The sequence below is a fragment of the Meles meles genome, chromosome 7, assembly GCF_922984935.1.
Source record: "Meles meles chromosome 7, mMelMel3.1 paternal haplotype, whole genome shotgun sequence".
In the NCBI taxonomy this organism is placed as follows: domain Eukaryota; kingdom Metazoa; phylum Chordata; class Mammalia; order Carnivora; family Mustelidae; genus Meles; species Meles meles.
Genome location: NC_060072.1, coordinates 53,367,108 through 53,385,378, shown reverse-complemented (window position 1 = coordinate 53,385,378; position 18,271 = coordinate 53,367,108). Strand labels below are relative to the sequence as shown.

The following is an 18,271-nucleotide window of genomic DNA, read 5'->3' as shown; positions in this document are numbered from 1 at the left end:
CATGCCTATGACAGGAATTGTGTTGATTTGGATCATAAATAGAGATAATTAAAGATGTCTAGACTTTCTGCTCTTTTGACTTCTTTCTTAAGAGATCTTTCTTTTTTTTAAACTTTAAAACAAAAATGTGCGTTAAATATTTTTCTCTACTTAAGCAAAGGAAATGAACAATTTATCTTAGATCCTTAAGGAAAACTGTCATTGGTTCAGCACGTCAGTGTATATGCACAATGGTAGACATGCACGTCTTCTCTTACTTTAGTGTGCTCCAAATGTGAGTAAGTTAAATAACTGGAGAGCCTCTTCTTCCTAAAGTTGAGAACTCTTCCCTCTTCCTAACCAATTATCTTGGACTTTCTTTATTCTCCAGGGAAAGGGGTATTTTCCTTCTCCTTTCGAGTGGACTCAGACATCGCTCCTGCCGCCCAGTTGCTGGTTTATGCCATTTTACCCAATGGAGAAATTATTGCCGATACTGAGAAACTCGAGATTGAAAACTGTTTTGCCAATAAGGTGGGTCTTTTGTGCAAACAGTTCTTTTATTCCTCTTCCCTTTTGAAGTATGGAAAAGAAGGAAATTGTGTCTGTTTTTTAAACTGCTGCATAGAGTTCCTAAAACATCCTCTGATGGCCTCCAAAGGCAGACAGTGATGACATACCCAGCCTGAGAGAGCTAGTGAAGACATCCAAAGCAGGTGGTCATAAGCACAACGTTGTAAAATTTCTTGTTTTATCTTGAAATTCATGTGGAATCCAAAATCTGTTCTGTTATAAAGCTTAATTTTGCAGTGTTTTGTTCCCTAAATTTTCAATTAAAAATGATGCTTCCCAAGGATGTGTCATTTTACCCCACCATACCCCCCAATACAGGTCCATGTACTATCACAGAAACCAGTAATTCACTGTGAGTTAAATTCTGATAATACAGAACAGAGATGTATGTATGTGCCCCATGTTGAGAAAAATAGCCTGGGCTCTCTAATAAGGACCACAGCAGAAAATCAAACATATTTTCAAATGGGATCTTGTATTTCCAAAGAATACACTGTTGTAATAAGAAGCCTACTGAAATATAAATAAGATTTATCCCAAGAGAATGTCATACTGTAACTATAACATTAACAATCAGATGACATTCACTGACTTCACATATCTTTTTAAAAATATACCTAGATGGACACTTGGGTGGCTCAGTCAGTTAAGCCTCTGCCTTCAGCTCAGGTCATGGTCTCAAGGTCCTGGGATCGAGGCCCACATCAGGCTCTCTGCTCAGCAGTGAGCCGGCTTTCCTGTCTTTCTCTCCCTGCCTCTCTCCCTACTTATGATTTCTCTCTCTGTCAAATAAATAAATAAATATTTTTTTAAAAAACCTAAAATATATATATACCTAGAAAGACTCTTTAACATGAGTTTTTTGGCGATTGAAGCTATGCATTTATAGCAAGTGAACACTTCTCCAAGGAAAATTGTATTAGAATATCCTTTTTAAATATTTAAAATGATCATAAATAATGATCCAAAAAATACGCAATGGATGTTGATTTAATTTTTCATTCCATCTTAGTAAAGAATGCTATTAAATCTGGACAGGTGTCCAAGAGCATAGCTTCTGTTCTGTTTGAATGTTCTGTGAACCTACGAGAGATTCCTGTCTTGAACTTCCACACCCTTCCTGCTTACGTGGGTAGTTTGTTAAACCCTTTACCATTCAAAATTCATATCCCTCTTTCTTACTTTAAAAATAACAAATTTAGTATACATGTTAAATACAAGGTAAGAGTTTGAATTACCTGTCCGCCTTGACTGGATATGATTATTTATTAAAGATAACATTGATTAATATGAGTAAGTGAAGACTCTCAAAGTATGTCTTAAAATTCTCTTTTGTTCTCGTATCAATAAAACATTTTACACTTTCTAGCATAGCCACTTCTTGATTAACAATATTTTCAGTTGATTATAATCCCCAATAACTCATGTGTTCATTTGAAATGGGCACTCACAGATATATTTTAATAAACTAAAATTTTCTAATAAAAACAAACATGCTTTAAACAGAATTCTTCATAAGCAGTGTTTTCATAATTTATTGAACGCTAGAGATGAATATTACTTCATTTTTTTGAAGATTTATTTATGTATTTTGAGAGAGAAAGAGAGAGGCATGAATGAAGGGAGGGTAGAGGGAGAGAATCTTCAAGCAGACTCCCTGCTGAGCACGGGGGTCACTCTCGTGACCTGTGAGATCATGATCAGAGCTGAAACCAAGTATCAGACGCTTAACCGACTGAGCCATCCAGGAGACCCTAGAGATGAATATTATTTCATCTTGAGTGTAAATCAATTAATATTTTTCATATAGGTCTCACGATACATGAATCCAACTGTTACATTAATTCATACATCACACAGCAGGATTAGCATAGTTAAATTCAGCAATCCAAGTCAAATATTATTTAACTAAGCATACTGACATTTCATTCCAATCCAAATCAACTTACAGATCAAGAACCTAGGAAGTTCCCCTTTCCCACAACCTCTCCAACACACGTTGTTTCCTGTCTTGCTAATTTTGGCCATTCTAATTGGTGTAATGTGATATCTCAATGAGGTTTTAATTGGAATCTCCCTGATGGCTAGTGATGATGAACATTTTTTCATGTGTCTGATAGCCATTTGTATGTCCTCATTGGAGAAGTGTCTGTTCATATCTTCTGCCCATTTTTTGATATGATTATCTGTTTTGTGTGTGTTGAGTTTGAGGAGTTCTTTATAGATCCTGGATATCAACCTTTTGTCTGTACTGTCATTTGCAAATATCTTCTCCCATTCTGTGGGTTGCCTTTTTGCTTTGTTGACTATTTCCTTTGCTGTGCAGAAGGTTTTGATCTTGATGAAGTCCCAAAAGTTCATTTTCGCTTTTGTTTCCTTTGTCTTTGGAGACATATCTTGAAAGAAGTTGCTGTGGCTGATATTGAAGATGTTACTGCCTATGTTCTCCTCTAGGATTCTGATAGATTCCTGTCTCACATTGAGGTCTTTTATCCATTTTGAGTTTATCTTTGTGTATGGTGTAAAAGAATGGTCAATTTTCATTCTTCTACATATAGCTGTCCAGTTTTCCCAGCACCATTTATTGAAGAGACTGTCTTTTTTCTATTGAATATTTTTTCCTGTTTTGTCAAAGATTATTTGACCATAGAGTTGAGGGTCCATATCTGGGCTCTCCACTCTGTTCCACTGGTCTATGTGTCTGTTTTTATGCCAATACCATGCTGTCTTGGTGATCACAGCTTTGTAGTAAAGCTTGAAATCAGGTAACGTGATGCACCAGTTTTGTTTTTGTTTTTCAACATTTCCTTAGCAATTCGGGGTCTCTTCTGATTCCATACAAATTTTCGGATTATTTGCTCCAGCTCTTTGAAAAATACTGGTGGAATTTTGATCGGAATGGCTTTAAAAGTATAGATTGCTCTAGGCAGTATAGACATTTTAACAATGTTTATTCTTCCGATCCAAGAGCATGGAACGGTCTTCCATCTTTTTGTGTCTTCTTCAATTTCTTTCATGAGTGTTCTGTAGTTCCTCGAGTACAGATCCTTTACCTCTTTGGTTAGGTTTATTCCCAGGTATTTTACGGTTCTTGGTGCTATAGTTAATGGAATCGATTCTCTAATTTGCCTTTCTGTGTTTTCATTGTTAGTGTATAAGAAAGCCACTGATTTCTGTACATTGACTTTGTATCCTGCCACGTTACTGAATTGCTGTATGAGTTCTAGTAGTTTGGAGGTGGAGTCTTTGGGGTTTTCCATATAAAGAATCATGTCATCTGCAAAGAGAGAGAGTTTGACTTCTTCATTGCCAATTTGGCTACCTTTTATTTCTCTTTGTTGTCTGATTGCCATTCCTAGGACTTCTAATACCTGATGCTACTACAGTACCTAAATTCTAAATGATTTTATTTTATATTTTGAATATAAAATAAAACTCGGATTCTACTCAAGAAGTGTTTACACAAACATTGGGAACTGATAGATTCACTTATCAGTGAGTTTCTACTGGCTGAAGCAGAATCAAATCTCTGAAGACATTTGACACAATTTTCCATTATTTTGTAGCTCTTGTTCTTTATTCATGGTTCTTTGAATTTTCTCAACCAGTCACTGTTTAGGATATACATTAGATGTTCAGTTTTTTTAATGACCCAATAAATCCCCAATCCCAACAAACAGTAGCGCACTCCTGTAGAATGTCAGATGACTAAGACTGCCTCCGGGAGAGGACTTCAGGTGGCTGGTCTCAGAGGCAGAGCATGACTCTTCACACTGCCACGCAAACTACACACATTCACCACAAAAGCACCGCACAGAGATAGGTCAACTACAGCAAGGTATGTAACTTCGTTAGCATGCATGTTCTTATTCCCATTCAGGTTTCTGTTTCAATGTTACCAAAGCCAATTTACATTTCACCAGTTATAGAAGGAGCAGGAAACCTGAGTTAACTTGAACCACATCTCCAGTTTATTCCAGAGGTAGTTAACTGGTAGTGCCAAGGTGTAAGCACCTCTTAAGCCTGGCCTAAAATGGAAGAAGAGAAGCCGAGTGTAGAAAGAACTAGTCCTAGCCTGGAGTAGAAGAGAATGTTTGAGGTTGCAATACTTAGAAAATTTGCTGCCATAATCATATCCTCTTTACAGGTGAATTTGAGCTTCTCTTCAGCCCAGAGCCTGCCAGCCTCACACAACAACCTGGAGGTCACCGCCAGTCCTCACTCCCTCTGTGCCCTCCGTGTGGTAGACCAGAGCGTTCTGCTGATGAAGCCTGAAGCTGAGCTCTCCCCTCAATCGGTGAGTCCCCTTTCAGTCTCGCATGTGAGAAAATGCACACATGAGAGGACCAGTTTGAGAAAATGGAAGTTGTAACTGAGAGGACACACTCTTCTGAGTGTCAGGCACAGTGTACTAAGTTATGTGTGAGATGAAATTAAATTCATTTCCACAGAAGACATTGCACAGACTGCTTCACGTGTCTCACCTTGCTTCATTCTCTGTTATGATACATTCTCAGTGAGGGAGCAACATGGCTCCCTGCCGCGTTCCCTGCCTAGCCCAGTACCTCATGTATAAAAGATGCTCAACAGGGGCACCCGGGTGGTTCTGTGGGTTAGTTGCTACCTTCGTCTCGGGTCATGGTTTCAGGGTCCTGGGACTGAGTCCCACATCAGGCTTTCTGCTCAGGAGGGAGCCTGCTTCCCCCTCTCTCTCTGCCTGCCTCTCTGCCTAATTGTGTTCTCTCTCTATCAAATAAATAAATAAATAAATATAAATCTTAAAAGATGCTGAACACATTGTCCATGAGTGAATACATGAAGAATAATACTTTAAGGTAGGTAATATTACCTTAATATTAAGAATGAAAAAAACAGTCTACGGCCATACCACCCTGAACACGCCCGATCTCGTCTGATCTCGGAAGCTAAGCAGGGTCGGGCCTGGTTAGTACTTGGATGGAAGAATGAAAAAAACATAAGGAGGATAGATAAAGCCCCTACAGAAAGAGCAGGCCAAAAATATAACTGAAGGGTGGAATTGGAATCAAATTTCTCATTCGATGCCACCTTTAATGCAACATTTCAAGATAGTCTGTGAAATGCCTGGTTCTAAGCTTTCCTTAAAATCTAGGCTCTCACTCACTGGTTTGAAGTATGGTCAGAAAAGTTCTCATTCAAACTTGTCTTTTAGAGATGCCTCTTGTACCAAAGCACTTTCCAAAAGGCTCTGTAGTTTACTTTCATCATCCCTTTATTCATTTAACAAATGTTCACTGCATCTTGACTAGAGGCTGGAGCCTCCTCTGGGAACAGGCGTTCTATTGGTGAATAATCAGATGTGGTTCTTTGACCATCTTGGACGTACAGTCTTATGAGGTATTAAACAAACAAGCAACAGAAACATATAAACATGGAATAGTTCCAAATTTTGCTAAATATAATGAAAAGAACAAAAATGATGACATAAAGAAAAAAGGAGTGGGACATTTTTTGAAATAGTGATTAGGAGTGTCTTCTTAGATGGTCGGGGAATGAAGGGGTAGGGGCAGGCATGTCAAAGAATGAGAGCAACATCCCCGAAGTCTTGGGGTCAGGCTAAGACAGGAGCATTCTAAAAGGAAAAGGTAATGACCTAATATGTAGTGGGGAGGGAAAAGGATGGTAGAGGCCACAAGCAAAATGGAAAGTAAGGAAAATTGTGACTAGCTCTGTTAGCGTGGAACAGAATTTGGAGTTGACTGTAAATGCACAACAACCTGGAGGTCACCGCCAGTCCTCACTCCCTCTGTGCCCTCCGTGCAGTAGACCAGAGCGTTCTGCTGATGAAGCCTGAAGCTGAGCTCTCCCCTCAGTCGGTGAGTCCCCTTTCAGTCTTGCCTGTCAGAAAATGCACACATGAGAAGACCAGTTTGAGAAAATGGAGGTCGTGACCGAGAGGACACGCTCTTCTGAGGGTCGGGCACAGTGTACTAAGTTATGTGTGAGATGAAATTAACTTCATTTCCACAGAAGACATTGCACAGACTGCTTCACATGTCTCATCTTGCTTCATGCTCTGTTATAATACGTTCTCAGTGAGGGAGCAACATGGCTCCCTGCCACGTTCCCTGCCTAGCCCAGTACCTCATGTATGAAAGATGCTCAACACATGCTCCATGAATGAATACATGAAGAATAATTCTTGAAGGTGGGTATTATTACCTTAATTTTTAAAATGATGAAAACATAACGTGGATAGATCAAGCCCCTACAGGAAGAGCAGGCCAAAAATAAAACTGAAGGGTAGAATTGGAATCAACTTTCTCATTCGATGCCACCTTGAATGCACCACATTTCAAGATAGTCTGTGAAATGCCTGATTTTTAAGCTTTCCTTAAAATCTAGGCCCTCACTCACTGGTTTGAAGTATGGACAAAAAAGTTCTCATTCAAACTCGTCTTTTAGAGATGCCTCTTGTACCAAAGCACTTTCCAAAAGGACCTGTAGTTTACTTTCATTGTCCCTTTATTCATTTAACAAATGTTCACTGCATCTTGAGTAGAGGCTGGAGCCTCCTCTGGGAAGAGGAGTCTATTGGTGAATAATCAGAATTTGGAGTTGACAGTAAATGCTATGGTAAATCTCAAGAGTGTATTTTTAAGATTTTATTTATTTAGTTATTTAACAGAGAGAGAGAGAGAGAAGGGGAGAAGAGGCAGAGGGAGAAGCACACTCCTCACTGAGCAGGGAGCCCACTGTAGGACTGGGTCCCAGGACCCCAGGATCATGACCTGAGCACAGGGCAGATGCTTAACCAACTGAACCATCCAGGAGCCCCAAAGCTAAAGTATTTTAAACAGCAGAGTGATAATTCAGATTCACCTGTTAAGGAACTGCTGTTTGTTGCTGAGAGGATGAGAACAAGAATGAAAGATGAAAATGGTTAGTAGGTTATTGTAGTAGCATAGATAAGAGATGAATGCAGCCAGATGAGGAGGTCTGCACGGAGGCCAGTGTTTGCTTAATGGCCCCGGGTGCTATGTGACAGAGCAGGTGGCCCCACACTAGGCTCTGAGCAAAAAATGAACTGCAGCGGATTTCCAGGATGACTGCACCTATTTTTTCCTCAAGCTAAAGCTGGTCCCAACACAGTAGACTAAAACAAACAAACAAAACACTTGGTAAGAGTTAAAAACAACTTAATCAATTTATAAAGTAGAAAAAGGAACGAGGGGCGCCTGGGTGGCTCAATGGGTTAAGCCTCTACCTTTGGCTCAGGTATGATCTCAGGGTCCTAGGATGGAGCCCCACAGCAGGCTCTCTGCTTGGCGGGAAACCTGCTTCCCCCCCAACCCCACATGCCACCTGCCTCTCTACTTACTTGTGGTCTCTGTTAAATAAATAAATAAAATCCTTTAAAAAAAGGAATGAATCAAGAATTTACAGTGATTATTTCTGAGTGATGGGATTATGAGTGGCTTCAGTTCACATTTTCTGCTTCCTTTCTTTCTTAAGATTTATTTACTTATCTACAAGAGAAAGAGTGCACATGCAAGTATGGGAGGAGAACAGAAGGAAAGGGAAAATCTCAAGCAGTCTCATGACCCTGAGAAGATCATGACCTGAGCCACCCAGGAGCCCCTTGGTTTCCTTTTTAAGAGAGTACATTTGGATTTTGTCAAATGCTTTTTCTGCATCAATTGAGAGGACCACGTGGTTCTTCTCTCTTATTGATTTGTTCTATCACATTGATTGATTTGCGAATGTTGAACCATCCTTGTAACCCAGGGATGAATCCCACCTGGTCATGGTGGATACTCTTTTTAATGTGCTGTTGGATCCTGTTTGCTAGGATTTTGTTGAGAATCTTATCATCCATATTCATCAGTGATATTGGTCTGAAATTCTTCTTTTTGGTAGGGTCTTTGCCTGGTTTGGGGATCAGGGTAATGCTGGCTTCATAAAAAGAGTCTGGAAGTTTTCCTTCTGCTTCAATTTTTTGAAACAGCTTCAGGAAAATAGGTGTTATTTCTTCTTTGAAAGTTTGGTAGAATTCCCCAGGGAATCCGTCAGGTCCTGGGCTCTTGTTTTTTGGGAGGTTTTAGATCACTGCTTCAATCTCGTTGCTGGATATCAGTCTATTCGGGTTGTCAATTTCTTCCTGGCTCAGTTTTGGGAGTTTATAGTTTTCCAGGAATGCATCCATTTCATCTAGGTTGCTTAGCTTATTGGCGTATAACTACAAATATCATCCTCAATGGGAAAAAGCTTGCTGCTTTCCAGTTGAGATCAGGAACACAACAAGGATGCCCACTCTCACCACTCTTGTTCAACATAGTATTAGAAGTCCTAACAACGGCAATCAGACAACAAAGAGAAATAAAAGGTAGCCAAATTGGCAATGAAGAAGTCAAACTCTCTCTCTTCGCAGACGACATGATCCTTTATATGGAAAACCCAAAGGACTCCACCCCCAAACTACTAGAACTCATACAGCAATTCAGCAACGTGGCAGGATACAAAGTCAATGTACAGAAATCAGTGGCTTTCTTATACACTAACAATGAAAATACAGAAAGGGAAATTAGAGAATTGATTCCATTTACTATAGCACCAAGAACCATAAGATACCTAGGAATAAACCTAACCAAAGAGGTAAAGGATCTGTACTCGAGGAACTACAGAACACTCATGAAAGAAATTGAAGAAGACACAAAAAGATGGAAGACCGTTCCATGCTCTTGGATCAGAAGAATAAACATTGTTAAAATATCTATACTGCCTAGAGCAATCTATACTTTTAAAGCCATTCCGATCAAAATTCCACCAGTATTTTTCAAAGAGCTGGAGCAAATAATCCGAAAATTTGTATGGAATCAGAAGAGACCCCGAATTGCTAAGGAAATGTTGAAAAACAAAAACAAAACTGGTGGCATCACGTTACCTGATTTCAAGCTTTACTACAAAGCTGTGATCACCAAGACAGCATGGTACTGGCATAAAAACAGACACATAGACCAGTGGAACAGAGTGGAGAGCCCAGATATGGACCCTCAACTCTACGGTCAAATAATCTTCAACAAAACAGGAAAAAAGATACAGTGGAAAAAAGACAGTCTCTTCAATAAATGGTGCTGGGAAAACTGGACAGCTATATGTAGAAGAATGAAACTCGACCATTCTCTTACACCGTACACAAAGATAAACTCAAAATGGATAAAAGACCTCAGCATGAGACAGGAATCCATCAGAATCCTAGAGGAGAACATAGGCAGTAACCTCTTCCATATCAGCCACAGCAACTTCTTTCAAGATATGTCTCCAAAGACAAAGGAAACAAAAGCGAACATGAACTTTTGGGACTTCATCAAGATCAAAACCTTCTGCACAGCAAAGGAAATAGTCAACAAAGCAAAAAGGCAACCCACAGAATGGGAGAAGATATTTGCAAATGACAGTACAGACAAAAGGTTGATATCCAGGATCTATAAGGAACTTCTCAAACTCAACACACACAAAACAGATAATCATATCAAAAAATGGGCAGAAGATATGAACAGACACTTTTCCCATGAAGACATAAAATGGCTATCAGACACATGAAAAAATGTTCATCATCACTAGCCATCAGGGAGATTCCAATTAAAACCACATTGAGATACCACCTTACACCAGTTAGAATGGCCAAAATTAGCAAGACAGGAAACAACATGTGTTGGAGAGGATGTGGGGAAACATCCCTCTTACACTGTTGGTCGGAATGCAAGTTGGTGCAGCCATTTTGGAGAACAGTGTGGAGATTCCTCAAGAAATTAAAAATAGAGCTTCCCTATGACCCTGCAATTGCACTACTGGGTATTTACCCCAAAGATACAGATGTAGTGAAAAGAAGGGCCATCTGTACCCCAATGTTTATAGCAGCAATGGCCACGGTCGCCAAACTGTGGAAAGAACCAAGATGCCCTTCAACGGACAAACAGATAAGGAAGATGTGGTCCATATACACGATGGAGTATTATGCCTCCATCAGAAAGGATGAATACCCAACTTTTGTAGCAACATGGACGGGACTGGAAGAGATTATGCTGAGTGAATTAAGTCAAGCAGAAAGAGTCAAGTATAATATGGTTTCACTTATTTGTGGAGCATAACAAATGACATGGAGGATATTGGGAGATGGAGAGGAGAAGGAAGTTGAGGGAAATTGGAAGGGGAGGTGAACCATGAGAGACTATGGACTCTGAAAAAGTACCTGAGGGTTTTGAAGGGGCGGGGGGTGAGAGGTTGGGGAACCAGATGGTGGGTAATAGGGAGGGCACGTATTGCATGGAGCACTGGGTGTTGTGCAAAAACAATAAATACTGTTATGCTAAAACAAACAAACAAACAAACAAACAAAAACAAGATGCCTTTCATTAAGAAAAATAAAAAATAAACAAAAGAGTACATTTGGGCTGGGACACAGGAAACTTGAGTTTTATTCTTACTCAACCAAATGGGATCTGAGACTTGGATCAATTAATTTGATTTCTGTATGTATTTATTTCTCTTGTACAAAAGGAGGATTAGGATCCATAACTTTTATGATCTTCCCATGATTGTGTTCCGTTTAATAGTGTTGGCATGGGAGTATTAAAGAAACACCATGATCTTTTAAATCCCAGATTGAACATTATCACACTCAAAATAAAATTAAGAAACAAAACAAGAGTTTTTCCCTTTGTTGTCTTGATTTTTCAGGTCTATAATTTGCTGCCAGTAAAGAATGTCTTTAGCCCTGGATATGGATATCCCCTGAATGAAGATGATGAGCAGTGTATCAATGCAGAGGACATAATTCACAATGGAATCATGTACACACCAAAGCGGTTCATGGATGATGATGACATTTACAGTATTTTTGAGGTAATTCATCTTCCCAAATATATAACCAAAACCGAGTTTTAAGTCCTTGTTAAAATGGAGAACAAGCGGACTTCTCAGCTCTAGAATCTGATCCTGTGTCCCATAAAGCAAAGCAAAGATGACAGAGAAATACTGAACCCTCAGAGGCATGGAGGACTTTGTAGACATGTAGATGTTCAATCACCAATTTATCTGGCCCTCTAAAGAGCAAGAGGTGTACCTTTAGGGCCCACAGCCTTAACCAAGTTGATCCCAAAGCTATTTATTACTGTCATATCCCCCTCTCAGCCTCTGCCAGAGATTCTAGTAAGTGAGAATAACCTAACATTTTCCATCGTGCCTCTGACACCCTTGGGAAGGGGAGTGAGTACCTTATGGATAGCCATTTTAGCAGCCCTTAGCACAGTAAATACGTATTGAATGAATAAATGACTGAAAACGAAAAGTCTGATACTTTCATCATTTTCAGTGCAGCAGAATTTGAGGAAAACTTGAAAGCAGCCTTTCAGAAAGAAAAGATTGACAAAACTTGGGTAATCAAGCTCACTTTACAGGTCTGTTATAAAATGCTTGTCTTTGAGATTAACCGTAAGGAGGCAGTGTTCTGCAAGGACAGTTTATCCAGCTTGTGAGATTAAATCTTATCACCAAACCACCAAAAGGATGAACAACTCTCTTTAAACTTTGAGGAAAACAGGTCATTCTTCTGCAGCCGGGCAGACAGCAATTTGAATCTCCCTGTTCTGGAGCCTCCAGAATCATCACTCCTTTGGTGGCAGAGATAGAAAGAGGACTTTTTAGGTCTACTAGCCTATTGTTTCATCTTTAAACACATATTTCTGACATCTTTCTCCCTAGTCCATGTGGCCGCCACCACAGACAGCTGTGCCTCAGTGTCCCACAATGTGCTGATACTCTGAGCTAAGACAGCAAGTAGTATTTGCCTGTGACTAGTATTGAAGGGAAAGATGTCTGGGACCAGGTGGACTGTAGGAGTCCGGCTATCCTGTAGGCATCTGCCTATTTATATTTGTTTGGGGGGAGAAAAGAAAGGGAAGATAAACATCCAAGTGTGTTTATTTAGCTCCTTGGATGCAAAAGATAGTTAAAGGGCCATCAGCTTACAGCACACAAAATTCAGAAATAGGAATCAGAAGACATGAGTTCTGATCCCAACTTCTGTTTGCTAACTGGATGAACTCCACTTTCCGTGACTCTGTTTTCCTACTTGTAAAATAGCTCCGTTCCCTATTGTACAGAATTTTCATGAGGACAAGCTCTGTGCATAATAATAATGAAAGTGTGATAGTGTAGGGAAGGAAAAATTCTTCCTCTACCCTCCTTCAGGATCTTCCTGCTGAACTAAGAATTACATTTACATGTGACAGATTAACTGGAGATAAAAAACAAAAACAAAAACAAAAAACAGTGTCATTATGTGTTCATGAAGGTCCAATAATGAAACCGAGGCCTACAGAAATGAAGGAGCCCCCAGTTCGTACACTTTTTGGACAAAGATGCAGTCCATTTGTGAGAAATTGGCAGAATAAGGAAAACAGAGTTTTGAGAGCTTTAGGATTCTAAGTGGAATTTGGCTTGAGGTCACAGATTAGAAAACAAAACAATACAGGGCTTGTTTCTATGACTTTCTTGGCTTAAAGTTTCTACCTCTGGTGATAAGAATTTTTTTTTCATTCTTAGTACAGGGAGTGTAGCTCTCACGTGGGACATGTGTTACTGCTGTGAGAGGGACAGAAAAGGGACTGAGTGTCCCTGTACCAGCTGTCCCCCAAATAACTTCAACTCAAAATAATCAAACGCCATGTGGGATATCTTGGGGCACACTGCCCTTGGCCCCTACGGTCCAAATGTAAGACAATATTCCACTCTCAAGATTGGTTTGCCAGTATGCTTTCATAATTCATTTTCGTCCAGTCCGCAGGATTAAATATTTTTACCAACTCAAAAATCCGCAAGCCGCATTTTTGTCAGCTGTTTTCGCCGTACCCAGGAATGCCTATGGCCTATGCAGGAGGTAACGGTGAGATTTACTTGCCTGCTATGATAATAGGGGGGAAAATGATGTTTTTCTGAATATAAACATTGTGACTCTGGAGCAACTTCTTGGTAAGTTTTCTCCAAATAACATTCCTCCCAAAAAAATAGGATTTTTAAAAGCAATTATTGTTTCTCTCTCTCTCTCTCTCTCTCTCTGAAATCAAAATTGACTGTCTTTTTGTCCCATCCTTCAATAATCTTGCTATTTCGAATCCTTCTTATCCGGGTGGTTTCAACACCTACATGGGTCAGGGTAAGACAGACTATACCGCAGTAAAAGAAACCCCCACATCTCAGTGTCCGAGCATACGACAGCTTTTATTTTCTGCTCACACGAAACTTCTTTTTGAGTTCAGTGGCTGTCCGGAGCAGCTCCTTACCAATCAGTGAGTCTGGGATACCCATTCTGGTTTCACCTATGACTCCATCTCCAATGTGACATTTAAGGTCATTACCATGGGAAAGGAGTTGGTTTCCATATGACTTTTTTTGGCCAGCTGTGGAAGTGGCATATATCACGTCTTCCCTTATGGCAAGGGAGGCTGAAAAATGCGAAGGGTCCTACAGGCATTTATTGTCTATGTCATATTCTTTTATAAAAATCAAAGAGGTTTTGATGTATTGGACTCAATAGAATAATCCAACTTTCAGCAGATATACCAGTAGTCTCCTTGTGGGTTTCAAGTATATCTGAAAATAGGGGAAATTTGAAAAGATTCTGAGTATTCTTTTCGATTACTGTCAGGCCTAGAGAAATTTCTCAATGCATGTTTGGCTATCGACTAATCCTACTTCTTAATGAGAAACATGCTGGTATAAAGTGTTTCTTAAAAATAAGGGCGTCTGGGGCGCCTGGGTGGCTCAGTGGGTTAAATCCTCTGCCTTCGGCTAGTCATAAACTAGTCATGATCCCAGGGTCCTGGGATTGAGCCCCGCATCAGGCTCTCTGTTCAGCAGGGGGCCTGCTTCCTCCTCTCTCTCTGCCTGCCTCTCTGCCTACTTGTGATCTCTGTCTGTCAAATAAATAAATATAATCTTTAAAAAAAATAAGTAAATAAATAAACACATAGGGGTGCCTGGGTGGCTCAGTGGGTTAAGCCTCTGCCTTCGGCTCAGGTCATGATCTCAGGGTCCTGGGATCCAGCCCTGCATCAGGCTCTCTATTCAGTGGGAAGCTTGCTTCCTTCTCTCTCTCTCTGCCTGCCTCTCTGCCTACATGTGATCTCTGTCAAATAAATAAAATCTTTAAAAAATTTTTTTTAAAAACCACATACTTTAATACAGTAGAAATGCTTTAATACAGTAGGAATTATTTACCTAAGAAAACAAAAAATAAAGTTCTAGTTGACAACAGGGGAATAACTAAGATTATTCCCTCAACAGAAAGAAAATTCTGTGTACAAAAAAAAAAAAAGAAAGAAAAAGAAAAAGAAAATTCTGTGTACAGAAAAAAGAGCACTGTCCTAAGAGCAAAGGGACATGTTCTCATCATATTCCTGTGTGGTAGAACATATGGAGTTTTGAAAATGATATTATTATATATATGTAAATATATATATCACATTTCTATTTATATATTTATACCTGTGATCTCTATCTTCTGATCTCTAGAGTATCACCTTTTTTTTTAAATCAAGCTAACTCCTACCTTAACATATCTAATTTTTTTGTCCAAATCTTCATGGTGTTTCATTCTATACATCTACTATTTACTCAACACAGCCCTAAAATAGATATCTTCCTCCATTTTCCTTGCAGAACATCCCTTCTGACCTCTGCGTGTGTGTTCATAGAGCCATTTCCATCAAATACCTCCTCCATTCTCTGTTTCTCATCCTTCAGTGATCATCTAAAAGTCTACTTCAGTGAAGTCTTCTCTGGCCAATCTGAAGTTCATTTTCTGTCCTTTATTGAGTCTCTGCTGTTTGTAATACATACTTTACTGTATCCTAGATTTTCTGTCCGTATCTCAACCACTGTAAAAAAAAAAAGAAAAGAAAAGAAAAGCATTTCTGAAATCCTCTTGCTGTAGCTACTATTCATTCTTCTTGTTTGATTCTCGCTGCAATTGGAGAGCATGTGGTCGATCATGCTTTCAGCATGAAAGCAGTATTTGATGTATTAAATTACTCTTTATTCTTCCCTTTGCCCATTGAATAATCTGCTTCTAGAGAACTACATTTGCTTTCATGTCCAGAGAAAAATACATTTACCTCCAGACTCTTTGAAGAAGCAATAGGATTCGCTTTCCTAGAAGAAAAATAGATAAATGAACAAAGTCACAAGCTGGTAGATTAGGCCATTCCAATAATAAACATTCCCTGAGCAAATGACCTCATTTTACTCGAGAAACTAGGCAACACTAAGAAATTCATGTAAAAATGAGGTTTACACGGAGCCCTCATATTGTCCTGCCACAGTCCTTCCTCTCACACCTGGTATTGGAGCACCTGGTATTGGAGCTTTTGCAATGCTCCCGAGAGAGAACTCGCCCATTGTGGAAGTGAAAGAGACGGTCCGGAAGTATTTCCCTGAGACCTGGATCTGGGACTTGGTGCCACTCAGGTAAGTTGTGTGTTGCCCAGAATTTTGTTGAGGAAAAGATGTGGCTCACCGTCTATGATTCTGGTGTTCCTGAGCCTTGCAGTTCTGTTCCACTTCTTCCTGGTAAACTTTTAGGCTCATAGTTCATTGATCTCATAGCTCAACAATGCAATTTTTTTTCTAATTTGGTCCTGAGATATCTAAAATCATAAGTAGGAAACTACTCTTATCCCTAAAAGGAAAGGAAAACCTTTCAGAGACTTTGCTAGGAGTGCCAAACCTAGTTATCAGGTTTAGCGTTAACCATACTGGGTTACTAGGTTAGCACACTATCAGCTAGGCTCTGTGCTGAAAAAAAAAAAAAAGATTGCCTCGCAAAGCTTCCTCTTATTCCCTTCTCTAGTTTATCAGGTAGGAGTGAGTTGGCAGTAAAGGTCCCTGACACCATCACGGAGTGGAAGGCCAGCGCGCTCTGCTTGTCTGGAACCACAGGGCTGGGCCTCTCCCCCATCATCTCTCTTCAAGTGTTCCAGCCCTTCTTCCTGGAACTCACTCTCCCCTACTCTGTAGTGCGAGGAGAAGCCTTTATGCTGAAAGCCACCGTGTTCAACTATTTGGCCCATTGTATTCGGGTAAGGACACTTCTCTGGAGGAGAGCAAAAGTGGAAGGGAGACACCCAGTCGCCGTTTAATAGGCAGGTCTTCTAGGTAATGTCCCAGCAAATCATAGCTGAAGAATGATGTAACCTAATTTGGGAATGGGATAGTTGCTAAGAGCAAAGCTCCCTGACTGGCCCAAGGTGGAAAGGTTATATTCATTTGGGACTTTGTATTTTCTGTGTATTCAGACCTCATTTCCACCTGATTTTTTCTTTCTGCTCTGACTAAAGCAAACACCTCTTCGTTGTGCTGGCACAATCCTAAACCCTGGGAATTATCTCAGTTCTTGTCAGTTTTTCAGCTCCCTATTGGCAACATCTAACTACAAAGTGTTGGACAGGATTTACCTTGTTTGAACAATTTCTCAAAACCTCTCAATTAGTTCCCATTGTCCCTCGAAGCTCCTTGCCCCTGTTATTGTCCCTCTACCTGTGTTCTTTCTCAAACTTATGCATGGTTATGGGGATAGGTCAGTGTGCAGCTGGAAGCCTTCCCTGACAAGTCAGCCGACTTAGTGAAAAAGAATGAAGACACTCCCTGTATCTGTGGAAATAAGCAGGAAACCATGTCCTGGGCTGTGACCCCAAAGTCACTGGGTAAGTGGTAAATCTGTTGACAGATCCTACTTCTTATGTTGTAATGATTTGCTTTCCACACTCGGATCCAGATACATGTCTTTTTCTCCTCCTCCAACAGTGATTTTTTTCTGTCAGCCTTGAAAGATATATATATATGTATATACGTATATATATACGTATATATATACATATATATATGATTATGTATACACACACACACACACACATACACACATATATATATGTTGCAATATATGCAGTGTAGGAGAAACTTGAAAAGACAAACCATGCAATATAGAATCACTATTTAACTCCGTAAGAATCTTATTCCCCAGGAAAGATGAATTTCACAGCTACTGTGGAAGCTCTGCAATCTCAGGAGTTGTGCGGCAAGGAGGTGCCAAGAGTTCCAGAACTTGGACAGAAGGATACCGTAATCAAGCCCTTATTAGTTGAGGTATGCTAGTAAGCTTTCTCTGTGTCTCAGAAGACTTATTATATTATACAGCATGATCTAATATGTTTGTGACGGCGACATTTCATTCCCAAAAATATAGATGTAGCCACAACTCAGTTTCTTACTAATGTTTTCTCCTCTATTTTAAAGTGATTGATTTTTTCCTATACACTCAGTATGACCTTCTTTTTCACTTTTTTTCCCCAATATAAAGCCTGAAGGAATAGAACAGGAAGAAACTTTCAACACACTCCTCTGTGCAGGTAAATGTCAAAAAGAGACAAAATTCGCATGTTAAGCCACTTGCCAAAGTATATAGTTTTAGAATGCTCTTCGGGGTATGTATTCCTCTGGGGGAAAAAAATTAGTGTACTCTCCCATGTGAAAATCTAAGGATATTTGATTCAGAAGTCTTTTCCTGGTGAAGGCTTAAAGAAGTTAAAAGACTTACCTAGAAGCTCCTGGCTGATAATGAGAACTAAAGTCGAAGACCATAGAACAGGATTCTTTTCCATACCCCTGTGTTTTTCAAACTTCT

The 18,271-nt window shown here is 39.8% G+C and overlaps 1 protein-coding gene and 1 long non-coding RNA gene across 2 annotated transcripts in view; one reads left to right on the top strand and one right to left on the bottom strand.

The window, feature by feature from the left end:
- Positions 1 to 18,271, top strand: part of LOC123947309 (pregnancy zone protein-like) — a 51,927-nt gene that overhangs the window by 23,067 nt on the left and 10,589 nt on the right. The window contains exons 14-22 of the mRNA XM_046013446.1: positions 371 to 513; positions 4,700 to 4,849; positions 11,272 to 11,436; positions 13,372 to 13,477; positions 15,915 to 16,059; positions 16,442 to 16,670; positions 17,168 to 17,294; positions 17,612 to 17,733; positions 17,948 to 17,996. Coding sequence (XP_045869402.1) covers positions 371 to 513; positions 4,700 to 4,849; positions 11,272 to 11,436; positions 13,372 to 13,477; positions 15,915 to 16,059; positions 16,442 to 16,670; positions 17,168 to 17,294; positions 17,612 to 17,733; positions 17,948 to 17,996 — 1,236 coding nt within the window. The remainder of the gene's footprint in view (positions 1 to 370; positions 514 to 4,699; positions 4,850 to 11,271; positions 11,437 to 13,371; positions 13,478 to 15,914; positions 16,060 to 16,441; positions 16,671 to 17,167; positions 17,295 to 17,611; positions 17,734 to 17,947; positions 17,997 to 18,271) is intronic.
- LOC123947310 lies at positions 4,719 to 6,353 on the bottom strand. The gene is made up of 2 exons (XR_006819737.1): positions 6,309 to 6,353; positions 4,719 to 4,750 (listed from the first exon to the last, which is right to left on the bottom strand). It is a non-coding gene; the product is annotated as an uncharacterized LOC123947310 (long non-coding RNA).